The sequence below is a fragment of the Perognathus longimembris genome, chromosome 7 (assembly GCF_023159225.1).
Source record: "Perognathus longimembris pacificus isolate PPM17 chromosome 7, ASM2315922v1, whole genome shotgun sequence".
NCBI lineage: Eukaryota > Metazoa > Chordata > Mammalia > Rodentia > Heteromyidae > Perognathus > Perognathus longimembris.
The window spans coordinates 15037627-15057060 of NC_063167.1; the positions used below are offsets into that span (position 1 = coordinate 15037627).

At 43.4% G+C, this 19434-nt stretch overlaps 1 protein-coding gene across 1 annotated transcript in view; it reads left to right on the top strand.

Annotated features, from left to right (window-relative positions):
• The window catches only part of Clic4 (chloride intracellular channel 4), a 59240-nt gene that overhangs the window by 29950 nt on the left and 9856 nt on the right, over window positions 1-19434 (top strand). Inside the window, exons 2-3 of the mRNA XM_048350533.1 lie at window positions 2525-2634; window positions 12387-12512. Of these exons, the coding sequence (XP_048206490.1) occupies window positions 2525-2634; window positions 12387-12512 (236 nt within the window). The remainder of the gene's footprint in view (window positions 1-2524; window positions 2635-12386; window positions 12513-19434) is intronic.

The window sequence follows — 19434 nt, forward strand, 5'->3', positions numbered from 1 at the left end:
TGGTTGAGCTATGATCTTCCGATCTCAGCCTTCTGAATAGCTGGGATTACAGGTGTGAACCACTGGCACATGGCTTATCTGGTTCTGTGTTTACTACGTCTATGTCAAAGTTTGCTATTTATTCCTTTGTTTTCTAGTTGTTGATAATTACTCATTGAAACATTAAAAAATTAAAAATACCTCATGCTTGTAATCTTAGCACCTTTGAGGTTGAGATCTAAGGATTGTAGTTAGCAGCAAGCTGGACTAGGAAAGTCCATTGGACTCTGTATCTTCAGTTAACTACCAAACACTACTGTTTTTTCAATTTGTTTCAAATTTAGAATTTTTTTTGTATTTATAATTTGCTATGTATAAAATAAAAGACAAATAGCAACATGACAAATTGTACATAGCTAAAGTGACAATCTGGTGTGAAATACCTATCATCAAGCCAAGTGGCAAAGGTGTAGTGTGTTAGCTTTATCTGTGGTGATTGCACTGTGGTCCTCAGTGCTCTGGGCTGCAGATGGTGCTTAGCATATTCCAGCAAGCAAGGCAGTTTGCTGTGTTACATAGGGTGATGATGAAGTTTGAGACTTGCCCTCACTTGTGTGGTCCATAGGCAGCTTCCTTGGGATCCCCTGGGTCCTCAAAACTGAGTGAGGAGTCCTGGGCCCCACAGGAATTATACTCAATCAGAAGGCCAGGACCTTCATTTACAATGTATTCTTGAGTTATTTATAGTCACACTGACATTTTAAGAACTAGGCCTTCTTTAGAAAGTGAAATTATGCACAAGTTACAGTATTAGGACTTTATGAGACACTGACTATACAAATCCTATGCATAATAAATCCTGTGCTCAGAAAAAGGGGTTGTATATAATATATTTTAAGCCAAGTTTAATTGCAACTGTCATGCTGTCTTTAGAGTGGGGTTTTGGGACTTCCTGTATACCGTTTTTTGTGTTTTGTTTTTTTTTTAAATTCCTCTAGCTCTCATTTTTCTTTATTAAAAATATATTTTGAGGAGGATGCTGGGGGTTGTACCCAGGGCCTTATTAGCATATAACTAGAACTTAACTCTTTATCATTGAGCTTTACCCCCAGCCTCCAAACCTAGTTAAGGAATTTAATCACTTTCTAACAGAAGCAGCATTTTACTGAGGTCCTTCTGAATTGTTTTGAGTGTCACTTTAGAATAATAGTCGTTTTTCCTGTCTCTTTGAGTGACTTATTGAAGAGTCAATTCTGGAGCCTTCCATAGTTATATCATGGGCATGAGGCTGTGTTGACCAGCAAATGTTTCCTCTTTAAACTTGGAGTATCTGTCCCATTTTGAATTTTAGGAAAATACTTTCACTTCTTGAGCTCAGGAAAGTCTGCTATTCCATTCACTAAAATAGGATTAGAAGTGGCTTATTTAATGATACCTTTTTGTAATTTTCTTGCTCCCTGAAGAAATGTATAAAACAAGATTTACTAATAAGGAATTTTGTTTCTTTAATGGGAAGAGGGTTGTAGATATTTAACTTTGGAGACAAGTTTACCTACAAGTTTTTTTTTTAATGTTACCTTATATAGAATACTGTTAGAAGTCAGAAAAAGAAATAAGCTGTACATTTCAAGAAACCCATGAGAGACTTTGTCTAAGCAAGACAAAGGGGCAAGAAATCCCTACGGGATCGGTACAGAGTTGAACAGAAGGGCCATCAGTCACATGGAACTATATAAATTTAATTTAATTAAAGACAAAATAATACAAAACATTTAGAACTTCAGAACTCTTAATGATTTTAGTGCACACTAGTCAGGTGTTGCTAGTGGCTACCACATTGAGAGGTTGAAATGCATACCTCTGTCATTGTGCAGTCCTGTCACAGCACTTGTCTGGACTGGTCTGGTTTCTTTCTTTCTTTGTTTTGGTTGGTTGTGGGGCTTGAATTCAGGGCTTGGGTGCTGTCCCTGAGCCTCAAGGGTAGCGCTCTAGTACTTGAGCCACAGGGCCATTTCTGGTTTTTGAGTGGTTACTTGGAGATAGGAGTCTCACAGGGTCTTTTCTGCCTGGGCTGGCTTTGAACTGCCATCCTTTTTTTTTTTTTTTTTTTTTTGGCCAGTCCTGGGCCTTGGACTCAGGGCCTGAGCATTGTCCCTGGCTTCTTTTTGCTCAAGGCTAGCACTCTGCCACTTGAGCCACAGCGCCACTTCTGGCCGTTTTCCATATATGTGGTGCTGGGGAATCGAACCCAGGGCCTCATGTATATGAAGCAGGCACTCTTGCCACTAGGCCATATCCCCAGCCCTGCCATCCTTAAATATAGGATTACAGGCACGAATTACCAGTGCCCAGCTGGTCTGGTCATTTCTAAGAAGAAAAAACAAGAAACATGAAAGACCAAACTAGTAAAGATCTGGATCTTTGCCTTGATTTCCCAGTGCAGCGTTTCTGAGTTCTGTTAGCTTTGATTATTAAGTTCATAGAAATCTCTGTCATCGTGAGTATCAGCTTGTTGACTGTGTTTTGATGTTGATTCTCTCTCCAGGCTGGCAGCGATGGTGAGAGCATAGGAAACTGCCCCTTTTCCCAGAGGCTCTTCATGATTCTTTGGCTCAAAGGAGTTGTATTTAGTGTCACCACTGTTGACCTGAAAAGGTAAGACACATTGCATTTGGGCTTTTAGGCAAACACTTTACTGTCTGTACGTTTTGATTGCATATAAAAGAAATCCCATTTCATTAAAAGTCCACGGTTGATGGATAGATTTAGCCTATGTAAGTGTTGTAGTCACAATGGCAGTGAATTATAAGTCACTACCCTGTCTTATTGGGAACTTAATGAGCAGCTACTGGAATTAGGTTTTAGCATGGGTACAGAGAAGTCCTTGAACTGTCCAGTGCATACATGGAGCCATGAAGAACTCTTGGCAGTCATCTTTTGTCTCACATGTGACCAGTGAGATCTGGTCCTTAGAGACAGGAGTGGAGGGTGGGGGGATGTTGCTCAGTGGCAGACTAACTGCCTGGCATGTGTGAGGCTCTTGGCTCCAACCCCAGCATGGAGGAGAGAAGACAAACAAAGCTGTTTAGAAGCAGAGAACTGTTGTTAATTTCATTTAACCTGCTTTCCAGGGAATAGAGAGTTTTCTCTAATAGATCATAGCTAGTTAAACAGTAAATTAATAACAATTACCCACAGCTCTATGCTAGTTTAACAGTTGCATTTAGCTTTCCCTTCATAGGTCCAGGTAGAGACTCTGAGAAGAATCCTGATGGGGCTGGGAATGTGGCTTAGAGGTAGAGTGCTTGCCTAGTATGCATGAAGCCCTGGGTTCGATTCCTCAGTACTACATAAATAGAAAAGGCCAGAAGTGGCACTGTGCAGCTCAAGTGGTAGAGTGCTAGTCCTGAGCAAGAAGCCGGGGACGGTGCCCAGGCCCTGAGTTTAAGCCCCAGAATTGGCCAAAAAAAAAAAAAGAATCCTGACAAATAGTCTTTCTTTCTTTTTTTGTACATCACTTTGAGAATAAATAGTTAAATTAAAAAAAATAGTTGTGCCAGTGGGAACTTCGTGATCTGGCGTGTTTGTGTGTGCGCGCGTGCGCACGTGCATGTTCCTAGGGTTGGAACCAGGCCCCCTGGATGCTTGGCAAACACTGTACTACAAAACCAGAGCATGCCGCTGACCCCATGCAGTCCTCCCGCATCAGTGCTTCTGCATTATCAACTATGTATTTTTAAGCATATCGAGTCCTTAATAGTGTTCAAGGGAAAATACTGATAGGCTGTCACTTAGGCGGCGAGAGACAGGTATATTATCTGTCTGCCAGCCTCACAGCTTGGAACTACCTGAGAGCTGTAATCCTATCCCCAAGTCTAGATTAGCATCTTTAGAGTTTCTGCGAGATCCCTAAAATTTATCCTTTTCTCGTAGTTCAGGTTTTGAAATTTTGCATAAACTACATTTATTGAAAATAAGCCACAGAGTTTTCCAGGAAATTATTTTTCATGTGTCTATATACATGTTGTTTTTGTTGTTGTTGTTGTTTTTCAAGGCAGGGTCTCAGTGTTTAACCCAGCCTAGCCTTACACTTGATGCCCTCCAACCTCCTCCTGGGAGGAGGGAACACACATACTTGGATTACAGGTTTGTACCACCACACTTATGTCAGGAACCTTTATAGATACATCTGACTAAGGAAGTAAGCCTTGGAGGTTAGTCAGAGCTAAAACCACAAGTCCTCAGGAAGCTATTACCTTGTTGATGGTGGACAGCTATTTTAAGAATGAAGTCATGCAGTTATCCTTCTATTACTGTTTCTTTCCTACATGCATTCATAAAGTAAGTTTCCCAATATAAGTCCTAAAAATAGACCCACTACCAGGGACACACCCTTACTGTCCTAAAATACGTGATTTCTCCTCCATTTTTGGCTTGGAACAAGTGAGTTGACTGCCTTGCTTTCAGAATGCCTTCTTTGACTTGCTCAGTACAGTGCTCGATTGCGCTACAGCCTAGCAATAGTGACTCTGGCTCAGGAGATGAAGCATTGTCATCTGTCTTTTTATATATGCACTTTACAGGGCATCACTGCTGTATGCTGACTGATGCTTGAGCTTTTGAACATGGTAGAAATTATTGTACGCCACATACCAAAAAAGCCTCATAATTAGAAATCAATGATTTGTACACACTTGAAATTGAAGCATGTATTTTCTGGTCTTCAGTATATCTAAGAAAAGTTGTTTAAGATAAAAATCTAGCTGTGTAGCCCAGGCTAGCCTCACATTCTCTCTGTCTCTGTCTCCGTCTCTCCCCCCCCCCCCCCCAGCCAATCCTGGGGCTTGGACTCAGGGCCCGAGCACTGTCCCTGGCTTCTTTTTGCTCAAAGCTAGCACTCTACCACATGAGCTACAGCACCACTTCCAGTCTTTTTTTTTAATGTGTGGTTCTGAGGAATTGAACCCAAGGCTTCATGTATACAAGGTGAGCACTCTACCACTAGGCCATATTCCCGGCCCCTCACATATTTTTCTTTTTTGTTGGTCTTGGGGCTTGAACTCTGGGCCTGGGACCTGTCCTTGAGCTCTTCAGCTCAAGGCTAGCGCTCTACCACTTGAGCCACAGTGCCACTTCCAGTTTTCTGGTGGTTAACTGGAGATAAGAGTCTCACGGATTTTCCTGCCCAGTCTGGCTTTGAACCATGATCCTCAGATCTCAGCTTCTTGGGTAACTAGGATTATAGGCATAAGCCGCCAGTGCCCTGCTGATGAGACTCTTTATCTTCAATTAATCACCAAAAAAGCAAGAAGCAGATCTGTGGCTCAAATGATAGAGCAGTAGCCCTGAACCAGAAAGCTCAGGGACAATGCCCAGACTCTGTGAGTTCTAGTCCCAGTATAGGCACACATACAACACAAAAAAGCTAAGGGCAACAAAAAGTGGCCCATGGTAATAATAGTCCCTTCCACCCCCAGCTTGCTTTTCAACACGCCTTCACAGAGACTATTGCACTTAAGCTGCTCTTTATTCTATCAAAGCTGTTCCTGTAGAGTTACACACTTGCAGTTTTCAACAGTTTCAAAGAGAAGACACCCCAGGAGAGTGAACACTGGTTCAAAAACACAGTGTACAATGAAGTTGTCACAGAGTTAAAAAGTACATTCCATAATATAGTCTTAGTTTTAAAGCTCTAGATGTGACTCTTTAGAACTCTATGGGGGAGAAACTACCTTTAGTGCTTATTTTCCTGCGTGTCTTGGTAATTGCTCATGCCCTCAGTGAGAAGTACTGATCGTAGCACACACCAGCCGAGAGCTATTTAGAAGCCCACTCTGTGCTCTCAGAAAGTGATTGTTTCATGACATTTCATGCCTCAGAACAAGCCCGCGTGTAGGTCTGGTGCTGTGTCCCACGTTCTTGAGTCTCAGTTGGAGCTAATGGCTGTGCTGGTGGTATTTGTGTGTCCTTTGTGAGGCGTTTGAACAACCTCCTATTACCCACTCCCAGTGCAGCCATAATGCTTTAGTGGGAGTTATTTCCAAGTCTCATTTTCTGTTTGTGCTGCAGTTATACTAAAGGAGTTTTAGATGAAAATAACTGGATGCCAGAAGGAACGTAGATTTATGCCAGTTGCCATTTGAACAAAAACTGTAGATAATCCGAAGTGACAGTACTACAGTTGGGGACACAGTTACAGTTGTTCTGCATGTCATCAAGTTGGGGAACAACCATGGCCAGGAGAGGGTGTGGTGGGGTTCTGTGTGGAGCTAGCCACCATTTTATGGCTGGCTGCCTTGGCCTCTGGCAGTCCCTCACTTCATATGTAAGGAAAAAGCAGTGGTGACGCGAGTTAGCCTGGCTTCACTGCAGTCTGTGTATTTTTATTTTTGCCAGTCCTGGGGGCTTGAACTCAGGACCTGGACACTGACCCTGGGTTTCTTTGTGCTCAAGACTAGCACTCAAACACTTGAGCCACAGTGCCATTTCCAGGGCTTCATGTATGCTGGGTAAGCACTCTACCACCAGCTCTGTACTTTTTGTTTTCAAACCACCTTTCAAACCTGTTATGGAGTAAGATCCATTGTTTTCTAGAGCCTCTGGCTGTGAGGTTAATGGCTGTGGTCTTAATCTGAAGATCTTAATGTCTCATTAGGCCCAAGAGTTCCTAGATGACACATTAACACCACTACAGTACTGTTTTGTTTTAGTTAAACCTTTTGGTGCTGCAGGATATTCTTGAGAGCTAGGCCAGGGAAAGGGAAACCACGAGGACAGTGATGGGAAAGAGACAGAGAGACATAGAACTGCATCTGTAATCCTAGATACTCTAGAAGCTAAGATCTGAGGATTATGGTTCAAAGCCAGCCTGGGCAGGAAAGTCCATGAGACTTTTATCTCCAATTAATCGCCAGAAAACCAGAAGTGGCACTGTGGCTCAAGTGGTAGAGAGCTGCTGCCTTTGAGCTGAAGAGCTCAGGGACAGTGCTCAGGCCCAGAATTCAAGCCCCAGGACTGCCCCCCCCCCCCCAAAAAAAAAAAAAGAGAACTGCATCTAACCAATGTGGATCTTATGTTGTTATATGCCTATTGGGATAAACTTCTGATTTTGAGAAATTAGGGGTAGAAATGATAACTTTTAAGTTAATCTTTTATTGTAAAAGCTGTTATGTCTGCTATAATATCAGTGAGCAAAGTCCCTACTCTGTAGAGAAAATAGAGACCATTCCTCTCGCTCAGTACTGGACTTTGTACTCAGGGCCTTCTGCTTGTTTGCTGAGCTGCCCCTCCACTGCTTGAGCCACACCTTCAGCCCTGCTTTTTTGCTGGTCATTATGGAGATGGAGTCTCCAGGACTTTTCTGCCTGGGCTGGTCTCCTGAGTGGCTTTGATTACAGATGTGATCCACTAGCTCTGGCTGAAAAATCCCTTTAAAAGTCTGGGAGGGGCTGGGAATATGGCCTAGTGGTAGAGTGCTCGCCTCATGTACATAAAGCCTTGGGTTCGATTCCTCAGCACCACATATATAGAAAAAGCCGGAAATGGTGCTGTTGCTCACATGGTGGAGTTCTAGCCTTGAGCAAAAAGAAGCCAGGAACAGTGCTCAAGGCCTGAGTTCAAGCCCCAGGACTGGCAAAAACAAAACAAAAAAGTCTGGGAAATAAGATTCTACTCTCTCATTTGTACCTTTAACACAAAACTGTCTCATTCTGTTCATTGTTAGTAATAATGATTTCCTTCTGCTTTCATATAAGCACCCCATTTGTAACACTGTGAGTCAGACTCTTGAGGCTGTTACCACAGCAACAGAATAAACTTTTAGAAGTCATTGCAGTAGTTGAAACTTACAGTTTGAAATGTTACAGTGAAACATGGAGCTGATAGAACATATCTTAAAAAACAGTTATAAATTCAGAACAAAATCTCATTTCCAAGTAGGCTTTTGAGAATCGTTTCATTTTTGAGTCTCAAGCTGAGTATAATGGTACACACCTCTAATCCCAGCAAATTTAAGACCTGTCTGGATTACAAAGTGAAATCTTGTCTCAAAACAACCATCAGAAAATACTCCCATTGCCATGTCTTTCTAGTTGCACCTTTTTTTTTTTTTTTTGGTGAACCCAAAGTCTGGAGACAGGAACGCTACACATTCAAACTGAAAACAGTCCTCATTAAGCTGAGAAATCAGCTCAATCTCCAGGTAGATTTTCAGTATCAGCAGCACAATTGACACGTGCAAAGAGACTGAATGGAACAAAACAAGCCAGCCCTTTAGAGAAATCATGTTTCCTGTTTACTGATCTTTCAGAAAGACAGACTCCATTCTTCCCTTTGTAAGGTTGACTTTACCTATCCAAAACCCCTAGAATAGTACTTCAGTTCAAGATAAATGGGTTTGACCACACTCTCTCTCTCTTTCTCTCTCTCTCTCACTCTCTGTCTCTGTCTCTCTCTCTCTCTCTCTCTCTCTCTCTCTCTGTTTTTGGGGTTTTTTGGTGGGAGCCAATTCAGTTAGGATTTGAACCCAAGGCTCTGCATGCTAGGCAGGCACACTACTGCTTGAGCCATGTTCCCCTCTTCTCATGTTTGGTTGTGTGTGTGTGTGTGTGTGAGTGATATTTTGTATTTTTATTTTTGGTGCCAATCCTGGGGCTTGAACTCAGGGCCTGGGCATTATCCCTAAGCCTTTTTGCTCAAGGCTAGAACTCTACCACTTGAGTTGTAGCACCACTTCAGGTTTTCTGGTTGTTAATTGGAGATAAGAGTCTCACTTTCTTGCCCTCAGCTGGCTTTGAACTGGGATCCTCAGCTCTCAGCCTCCCGAGTAGTTAGGATTATAGGCATGAGCCACCAGTTCCTGGGTACTTTTTTTTTGCCAGTCCTGGGGCTTGAACTCAGGGCCTAAGCACAGTCATTGGCTTCTTTTTGCTCAAGGCTAGCACTCTATCATTTAAGCCACAGTGCCACTTCTGGCTTTTTCTATATATGTGGTGCTGAGTTATCGAACCCATGGCTTAATGTATACCAGGCAAGCACTCTACCACTAGGCCATATTCCCAGCCCCTACTATTTTGTTTTTAAAATGTGGCTGCAAAAAATGTTGAAGAAGAATACTACCTTTAATCAGAACCAGTGAATTCTTTTAACTGCTTGATCTGGAGTAATGCTTAGTATCTACAGGTCTTGGTATATTTTGTTGAGGTTGTGAATACTTAATCATTGACTTTATTAATCTAGCCAGAAAACAGAAAATTGGCTAAGAAGTAGTAATTAGGAATAAAGTGTTAGGAAACAACTGGTGTGGTGGTTCTTTTGGGGACATTGTAGACTGCCTAGTTCTGTCGTTCGTGTGTGTGTGTGTGTGTGTGTGTGTGTGTGTGTTGGTGTCTGTCCTGGGGCTTGACATGGCCTGGATGCTGTCCCTGAGCCTTTTATTTTGAGCAAGGCTACTTCTTTACCACTTGAGCTATAGTTCTGCTTACGACTGTTTGTTTGATAGTTCTTGTGATAAGAGTCTTAAGTGGCCTTTCCTGCCCAGGCTGGCTTTGAATTACAATCCTCAGATCTCAGCCTCTTGCATTGCTAGGATTATAGGCACAAGCCACCAGTGCCTGGCATGTGTGAATTTTATGCCTTGAAAATTAGCATCTTCCAGAAAGTGTTCAGCTTAAAAAATAAACTGCATATGTAGGACTTGCTCCCTTCTAGCAAGTCAGCCAGTCACAGACAGGCCACCCTCGCAGCCTGCTCTATACCTCTGCTCCTTTTACACCAGGCGGCTGGAACCCAGCCACCAGCCTCATTGTCCTCTAGTTGTTGCCAGTGTACCAAATTAAATTTTAATTGAAATTAAGACACTTAAGTTGCTTAAATATTAGCTCCTTAGAAGGCTTCTCTTTTTTGTTCTTTCCTTCCACTCATTTTGTTTTTTGTTTGCTTGCATTTCTTTATTTAGTTTGTTCATAAGATATTTGAATCTGGAAGGCTGTAAGTGGGGAAAGTGTAAAACAGAATCACTGGAGAATAGCCATGCTGCTATCTCGAGTGTATGCTCCTTTGCCTTTTCTCACTTCACTTGAGGAAAACATTGGAACGGGTTTGAGTGAATCCTTGCACGGATGTTGGAGGCCTTTCACAAAATAAGCCAACGACACCCTAAAATCAGTTGCTGTCTGTTACTTCTGTGTCGTTCCTGCAGAGCTGCTGTGTAGTAGGAGCCTTTGTGGGTCAGACAGCTGAAGGCCTTTGTGCCCTTGGAGGACTGGACCCCTCCCTCCATCTTAGATCTATTATGACATGTAAGCCTGTCTCTGTGCTGCTTGCAGCTCCTTGCGTTCATTGTGGCCTGCCAGTCCATTTAGAGACCTGAAGTTTGTTCTCAGATCTATTCCCACTGGGCAGAAAGACCTGAGGGGGCTATCCTTCACTACAGCAGTTAACCCTGAAAAGTAGGGTTTTTTTGTTTTTTATTTTGCCAGTCCTGGGCTTGAACTCAGGGCCTGAGCACTGTCCCTGAGCTTCTTTTGCTCAAGGCTAGCACTCTACCACTTCAGCCACAGAACCACTTCCAGCCTTTTCTGTTTATGTAGTGTTGAGGAATCAAACCCAGAACTTCATGCATGCTATGCAAGCACTCTGCCACTAAGCCACAATCCCAGCCCCCTGAAAAGTAGTTTTTATCACTTAAATTTTTTGGCCAGGCCTCAGTGGCTTATCCCTAGCCCTAGCTACTTAGGAGGCTGAAATATGAGGATCACAGTTTGAAGCCAGCTCAGGCAGAAATATCACCTTTAATTACCATTCAAAAACAAGAAGTGATGCTGTCACTCACAGTGGTAGAGCAAAAGAGCTCAGGGATAGCACCCAACCTCTGAGTAAGTAGTTCAAGCCCCACAACCAAAACAACTGACATTTTTCTTTTTTCTGGGTATCAAATGGCTCATGCCTGATCTTAGCTACTCAGGGGGCTGAGATCTGAGGATCACAGTTTGAAGCCTGCCTGAGCAGGAAAGTCCATGAGACTTTTTTTTTTTGCCAGTCCTGGGGCTTGAACTCAGGGCCTGAGCACTGTCCCTGGCTTCTTTTTGCTCAAGGCCAGCACTCTGCCAACTTGAGCCACAGCATCACTTTTGGCCTTTTCTATATATGTGGTGCTGAGGAATCGAACCTAGGGCTTCCTGTATATGAGGCAAGCATTCTTGCCACTAGGCCAAATTCCCAGTCCAAGACTTTTATCTCTAATTAAAATAGCAGAAAAAGCTGGAAGTGGCATTGTGGCTCAAGTTCCCAGGCCCTGAGTTCAAGTCACTGGACCAGCAAAAAGAAAAGGGTGAGGGGACTAGGGATGTGTCTTAGTGGTAGAGTGCTTGCCTAGCATGAGTAAAGCCCTGGGTTCGATTCCTCAGCACCACATAACCAGAAAAAAAGCTGTAAGTGGCACTGTGGCTCATGTGTTAGAATGCTAGCCTTGAGCACAAAGAGGCTCAAGGACAGTGCCCACACCCTGAGTTCAAGCCCTAGAACTGGCATAAAATAAAAAATAAAAACAAAATTGGGCTGGGAATACAGCCTAGTGGTAGAGTGCTTGCCTAGTATACATGAAGCCCTGGGTTCGATTCCTCAGCACCACATAAACAGAAAAAGTCAGAAGTGGCACTGTGGCTCCAGTGGTAGAGTGCTAGCCTTGAGCAAAAAGAATCCAGGGACAGTACTGCTCAGGGCCCAAGTTCAAGCCCCAGGACTGGCAAAAAAAAAAAAAAATTAAAAAATTGTACTAAGTAGTTGTACAAAGAGGCCTCAGCTCCAGAAGTCAAGTTATGAGTACAGTGATGAGTGTCAGGACCCCTTCCATTCTTCTCCCCCATTTTCTCCTCTCCTTCTCTACCTCAAGTTACATAGTTCAATTTTTACAAAATGTACATTGAATATAATGACTTGTTTTGCTTATCATTTTTATGACTTTGGAATGAGCAAATTGTCTTCCAGATGATAACAATTCCTCCCCCCCCCCCACCTTTTTTGTGCCAATCCTGGGGCTTGAATCTCAGGGTCTGGGAGCTATCCTTACCTAAGCTCTTGCTCAAAGCCCCAGCACTTTACCACTTGAGTTACAGCACCACTTCCAGCTTTTTAAAAGAACCTGGAGCCAGTGGCTCATTCCATGCAAGGAATTGACTCAAGCAGCCACGATTATAGGCTTAATTAAGCTACTGTGCCTGTTTTACCTGCTTTGTGGAGATCTGCATCTTACTAAAGTACTATTGCAGCTCTTAAAAACTTGGTGAAAATATATCGTGTGTATTACTCATTCTTATGGACTTAATCTTTAGAAGTATGAAAATTTAAACTATTGCTGCTTGCTTAGAATGAAAGGATCATCTAATTCTGACCACTGTTTTGCCCAACAGGAAGCCAGCAGACCTGCAGAACTTGGCTCCTGGGACCCACCCACCATTTATAACTTTCAACAGTGAAGTAAAAACAGACGTAAATAAGATTGAGGAATTTCTTGAGGAAGTCTTATGCCCTCCCAAGTGAGTATCCAATAAAATCACATGGGAATACTGCTGCCTCTCTGATGCTTTGTCTTAGTCTTAGTTGTCCCTGGGGTCTGTTCTGTTAGTACTGAAGTTAAATTCTCACAGCATTGATTTGAGATGATCAAAAGTATCTTCTAAATGATTTATTATTAATGCTACATAGATGTCAGAATTGATTACTTACAATTATTGCTGCAAAGATGCCCGAATTGGCCTCTTGCTGGGCCATTAAGCCATACTAAGGAAGATGGGGATCTGTGTGAGGGGGAAAGAAGGTGTTGAAAGAGGTTGAGGATGTCAGAGAAGAATGGTCATTTGTGGGCTATTAATCTCAAACCAAGGGAGTTTACAGAGGAGAAGACACAAGGAAAGGCAGGTTCCAACTAAATCCAGTGCAATGTCTGTGCAGGTGTGGTGCAGCCAGCTGTGGGGTTTACTCTCAGTAAGTTGTGGTTTTTCTTGGGGGGGGGGCAGGCCTGTGGCTTGAACCCTGGGCCTGGGAACTGTCCCTGAGCTGCTTTTGCTCTACCACTTGAGCCACAGTGCCACTTCTGCTTTTTTCTACGCATGTATTACTGGGGAATTGAACCCAGAGCTTCATGTATGCTGGGCAAGCACTCTACCACTAAAGCCACATTCCCAGCCCACTAAGTAAGTTTTATGGGAAGCTTTCTGGAATCCAAACAAGGGGGTTGATGTGTCTCACACTTTTTCTCTGGGAGTCATATTTACTTAGCTCTTTGAGACATACAGATCTAGAAGTCCCACATGTACTGACCATAGTGACAGTTTGCTAAATTGCAGATCAGTTTTGCATCCTACTGCAATCTTGGCAGAGGCTCAAAGCATTATTAAATTTCTTTCAGACTTTCCAGTTTCATTGTCCTGAAAACAAATGTGTTCATTTCCTCTGACCCAAGACTTTCTAGTCGATTTGACTTTTACCCTCCATGTCTAGATAAGCTTTGCAGGAATGGGATTATTGGGTCAGAGCATTCTTTTTTTTGTTTGTTTTCTGCCAGTCCTGGGGCTTGAACTCAGGGCCTGAGCCTGTCCTTGGCTTCTTTTTGCTCAAGGTTAGCACTCTACCACTTGAGCCACAGCGCCACTTCTGGCTTTTTCTATATATGTGGTGTTGAGGAATTGAACCCAGGGCTTCACGTATACAAGGAGAGCGCTTTACCACTAGGCCATATTTCCGGCCCGTGGGTCAGAGCATTCTAAAGTTAGTTGCGCAGTATTTATCCATTCATATGCTCACTCATTCAACCTGTAGGCAGTTAATGGCAACAACACAGCATGGCCACATAATGACTAAATTGAGCAAGTAAAGTATGTGTGGGAGAACTAATGAAGAAAAGCTTTAGAGAAGAGACAGTACAGAAAGTCAGCCTTATTTAAACTAAGAAAAGTGGCACTTGGCAAAAAAAAAAAATGACCCTCAGTTTTAGGACAGAAGATTCATTTTATTTGTTTGTTTTTTTCTGTTTTTTTTTTGGCCAGTCCTGGGCCTTGGACTCAGGGCCTGAGCACTGTCCCTGGCTTCCTTTTGCTCAAGGCTAACACTCTGCCTCTTGAGCCACAGCGCCACTTCTGGCTGTTTTCTGTATATGTGGTGCTGGGGAATCGAACCCAGGGCCTCATGTATACGAGGCAAGCTCTCTTGCCACTAGGCCATATCCCCAGCCCCAGAAGATTCATTTTAGATAAGTTGTTTCTCTGGGGTAGGGCAAGCAGAAAGGCTAGGAAGAGAGTATGTTCTCTTCATCCTATTTCTTAGTGCTAGTTCTAAAGGCTTGCCCTTTGCCCTCTTTCTTTTCATTAACCACCTGAAATTTCTTTTCTTTCTCTCCTTTCCCTTCCTTTCCCTTTCCTTTCTTCCCCCTCCCCCTCTCTCCTCTCCCTCTCCCTCTCCCTCTCCCTCTCCCTCTCCCTCTCCCTCTCCCTCTCCCTCTCCCTTTCCCTTTCCTTTTCCCTTTCCCTTTCCTTTTCCCTTTCCCTGTCCCTGTCCCTGTCCCTGTGGGGCTTGAACTTGGGACCTGTTCGCTGTCCCTGAGCTCTTTTATTCAAGGTTAGTGCTCTGCCACTTTGAGCCACAGCACCACTTCCAATTTTCTGCTGGTTAATTGGAGATAAGAGTCTCACAACTTTCCTGCCTGGGTTGGCTTTGAACTGTGATCCTCAGATCTCATCCTCTGGTGTAGTTAGGATTACAGGCATGAGCCACCAGTGCCTGGCCTCTCAAATTCCTCTTATCTCTACTGCCAGGAGTTCTGACTTCCTGAAGTACATCCAGACCATCATTAACACATCTGTACTTCATTTTCCCCCTAGGCTATGCATTTAACTAGAATACCAACAAATAAAACTGCTCTCTTTGTAAAATGTAAAGGGGGTATCTTTATATATATCTCAGGGGATGTTATGAACACAATTCAACACAGTAGAAATAACTTGATCCATTGCCATCATTGTTATTTTGGTGGTACTGGGTTTTGAACACAGGATCTTATGCTGCAGTGCTCTGTCACCTGAGCCATTCCTCCATTAAAATGTCTCTGCTCTGAAGAAAGAGCCACAGTTGCCAATTAGTCATCAGAGTGATTTTCCTGTCACATACCTACCCACCATTGTGACTGTAAGTCAGAGGTGGCCAAGCAGTTTTAATGCCTTAGTCATTCTCTGTGAAGGAATCTCTAGTTTGCTTTAAAGCATTTCGGAAGTACTTATTTATTGTGTAAATTATTCCAAATATATTAAGTTTTAAAAATCAGTGTGCTGGTACATAAATGCCACTTTTAAGTCAAAAGATATTTTCCTATGTTCTCTTACTTTTTTTTTGGCCAGTCCTGGGACTTGGACTCAGGGCCTGAGCACCATCCCTGGCTTCCTTTTGCTCAAGGCTAGCACTCTACCTCTTGAGCCATAGCTCCACTTCTGGCTTTTTTTCTGTTTATATGGTGCTGAGGGATTGAACCCAGGGCTTTGTGCATGCTAGGCAAGCACTCCACTAAGCTACAGTCTCAGCTTTTAACAGCAGCAAAATCAAGAAATTTTACTATTGTTCTTTATGTTTCCCCCTGAGAGGGACTGACATGAAGAGAAACACTAATAAAATGTTTGAGTTCCTTGGTATTTAGTGATCTGGAAGACACCTCCCCCCCCCACCCGCATCCCTCCTCTCCCACCTGGGTGCTGTCTCTGGGCCTCTTTGTGCTCAAGGCTAGGGCTCTACCACTTGAGCCATAGTGCCACTTCTGGCTTTTTCTGAGTAATTTATTAGAGACAAGACTCTCATGGACTTTCTTACTTGAGCTGGCTTCGAACTGTGATCCTCAGATCTCAGCCTCCTTTGGGATTACAGGTGTGAGCCACTGGTGCCCAGCTACACTTTGCTTTCTTTATACAGAAACTTCACCTCCGTTTTATTTGGGCAAGTTCTTACAGATAAAATAAACACGGTCATTTCTTTCTGTTTAAACACTTGAAAAACCTGTTATAAATTGTTCAGAATGTGCTAAATTCTTTCCAGTGATTTTCCTTTGCTTTTTTTTTTAAAAAACGTTGTAGTGTGTATTCTGTGTCGAGTTACAGTTCACTTTGTGTAGAATGGATTCTTTCTGATGCAGCCCAGGCTTCTGTGGTTGTCAACAATACTCAAGTGCTAATGCTGTGCCCTGCACTGCTCTTGTGATTCTTCATGCATTTTCTCAGCCCTAAGGACTTCCTGAAGAAATCGGAAATGAGTTATCCAAAGAGTTTGTTCAGGGTTTCACTGTCAACGATGTCAGGTCAATATGATATTAAAAATATGCCTGGGTACCAGTGGCTCATACCTATAATCCTAGCTAATCAGGAACCTGTGATCTGAGGTTCACAGTCCAAAGCCAGCCTCAGTGTGTGACACTCTTATCTTCAATTAACCACCAAAAATCCAGAAGTGGAGGTATGGCTCAAGTGGTGAATGCCACACTTGAGCAAAAAAGGCGAAGCAAGAGTGAGAGGCCCTGAGGTCAGTCCCAGTACATTTGTGCCCCCCCCCCCCAAAAAAAAAAGAAAAAAAAAAGCAAGGCTTAAGGTTTGTTTGGTTTTTGGTTGGTTATGGTTCTTGAAATCAGCCTGAGTGCTGTCCTTGAGCGATTTTGCTCAAGTCTAGAGCTGTAACACTTTTGAGCCTTAGCTCTACTTTCAGTTTTCTGGTGATTAATTTGAAATAAGACTCTTGGACCTTGCTGCTCTGGTTGGTTTTGAACTGTGATCCTCAGATCTCAGCCTCCTGAGTAGTTAGGATTACAGGCGTGAGCCACCAGCACCTGGCAAGGCATAAGTCTTTAATTGGGATTTTTCTACAGTGAGTACCGGTGAAGTTTAAACACAGAGGAGAGAAATCAAAGCTAGATGCTGTGATGAGCAAGCAAGACGGAAGTGGCTGTCAGCACTTGAACAGATGCTTTCTAAACAGGCCAGATTTGACTTCTGATGAGTTTCCATTCATTGAAATACTGTGTTTGGACAGGGGCTGCCTTCTCCTTAGTGCGTGCTGCAGCCTGTACTGTGAAATCCTGGCAGAATTCATGGTCTTCATTATGCAGCGCTATTTCCAGAGGTACAGGAGGAGAGAGTGTTTGGGGGCCCGTCACCCATAGGCCTCTCCCTTTCCTGTGCCCACTGTGGTGGTCTAGGCCCTGGGGACTGTCCTGCCTCCCTCCCTGCCAGTTAGGACTGGGAAGGAGGCCTTCAATCTCTTCCTCACCCTCCTAGCGCTCAGCTTCTTTGTAGGTGAGAGGAGGAGGCAGGGAAGCGCAGGCAGGTACGCTGGAACCCAGCAGTGTCTGCTAACATGCCTTGGCCTTCGGCGATTCTGAGGACAGAGTGTTCTTATGTGAACACTCTGATTTAAGATCACCACAAATAAAATGCAGATGCTCCAGTTACTTGACATTTATAGACTGATGGAAAGCTTAACTCAGAACTTTTGCTCCTATGTGAAACTAGGCTCTAAGATGATCTTTGTTTCTCTTGTTCTCTGGGGGACATAGTTGTGCTTTTTTTTTTTGGCCAGTCCTGGGGCTTGGACTCAGGGCCTGAGCACTGTCCCTGGATTCTTCCAGCTCAAGGCTAGCACTCTGCCACTTGAGCCACAACGCCGCTTCTGGCTGTTTTCTGTATATGTGGTGCTGGGGAATCGAACCTAGGGCCTCGTGTATCCGAGGCAGGCACTCTTGCCACTAGGCTATATCCCCAGCCCCTGTGCTTTTTTTTAAAGATCCTCTTGTTTAAAAAAAAAATCCTCTTGTTTGAATGAAAGAGCTACTTGGCCAAAAAGCCTTGAAACTTGGTTTTTAATCTGTTCTGCACCTGGCTAATGTACTGATAAAAGGACAAAGTAATGGACAGCAAGTAAATAGAATACATAAAATTAGATGGCACTAAAAATGCTCAGCCATTTAAAGTTTTTTTTTTTTGAGAAGAATAGTATATTGTACAAACAGACATTTTCTTATTAATGTGAGAAAGAAAAAAAAGATGGGAGAGTTTTTGCAAGAGTCTGGAAATATTCGCAGCTAGCCTGCGCTGGATAGTCTGTGATATGATTCAGAATCAGAGATTGAGTGGAAAGTGAAAAGGCCCCACGTGCGTTGTGTGGCCCGTGGCTTTTTATGAGTTCTTTCTCTCAAATACTCAAAATGTTCAAGTGGGAGTTTCCATAATGAAGAATCGGTGCTTGACCAAGCTCTTTGCTAATGCTAATAATCCATGAATTTGAATCTTATGTATCAAGAGACTTGCAGAGAAAAAAAGTTGTTGGCAACTGATTTTGGACATGGTGTTGCAGAATTTGAGTTATCCGTTAGATTCTGCTCTGTCGCCTGAGGACAGGAACTCTGTGCTTCTGTTTCTGGATACTTCTAGCTAGCTGGGTGACTGTGTGAGCTTCCGGGGGCAGCTACTCTGTCCTTTGAGGTCATAGCACACATTTTGATGATTTACTCCAGTGGGGGAGAGGAGAGCATGTTTATATCTGTGTACACAACAGCGCCTTTTCAGCATTTTGGGAGCATCTAATTTTGAATGAGGAAGAAAATGCAAGGACTGGGTGTGGCGGCACATTCTCGTAATCTCATCTCTAAGGGAGGCAGATATTCAGAGAGGAGCAAAGTTCGAGGTCAGCCTGGGCCAAAAAGCTAGTGAGGCTCTCCTTACCTCAGCAAATGTAGGCAAGAGGATCACAGTCCTGGTCAAAAAGTGTGAGGCCCTTGTCTGAAAAAATAGAGAGAGAGCAAAGGAGCTGGAGGCATGTCCCAAGTGGTAGAGCTTCTGCCTGGCACGTGAGAGGGCTGGGGTTCAAGCCCTAGAACCGCCACCACCTTCAAAAAAGCTTTAAAAAAAAGCTGATGGCCAATAATGTCTGATTTCACTAAAAGTAGGTTTCTAAAGGGAACATGTGCGTTGTAAAAGCATTAAGTAGCTTCTTAGTGCACAGCACTTAGCACTTAGTACTTAGCACGGCCTGCCGTAAACAGTTACAGGAATAGGAGTTTTCTTCATTTAGAAGTGGGGTGCCACTCCCTGCTGCCCGGACTCTTGATGAGAGGGGAGAAGCGGCACAGAGGAGCCAGTTGCTGCCAGGCCTGCCTTCTAAGGGGTGGAACCTTTGCAGGGGACATGGCTGCTGTGTGGTCGGGGTGAGCAGGGGGTTGGGCCTGGCATGAACTCCTCTTTCACCTGGGGGGGGGGGTGGGAGGACATGTGCATATAGTTAGGTAAATCTCATTATATCGGTTCCCCCCAAATGATATAATCACTTATATTTACAGGGAAATCTTTATGATTACAAATTGAGAGATAGCTAGAGCTATTAAAAAGAATGATAGCATAGCATGTAGGTGGTCAGTGGATTTTTTTTTTTTTAAAG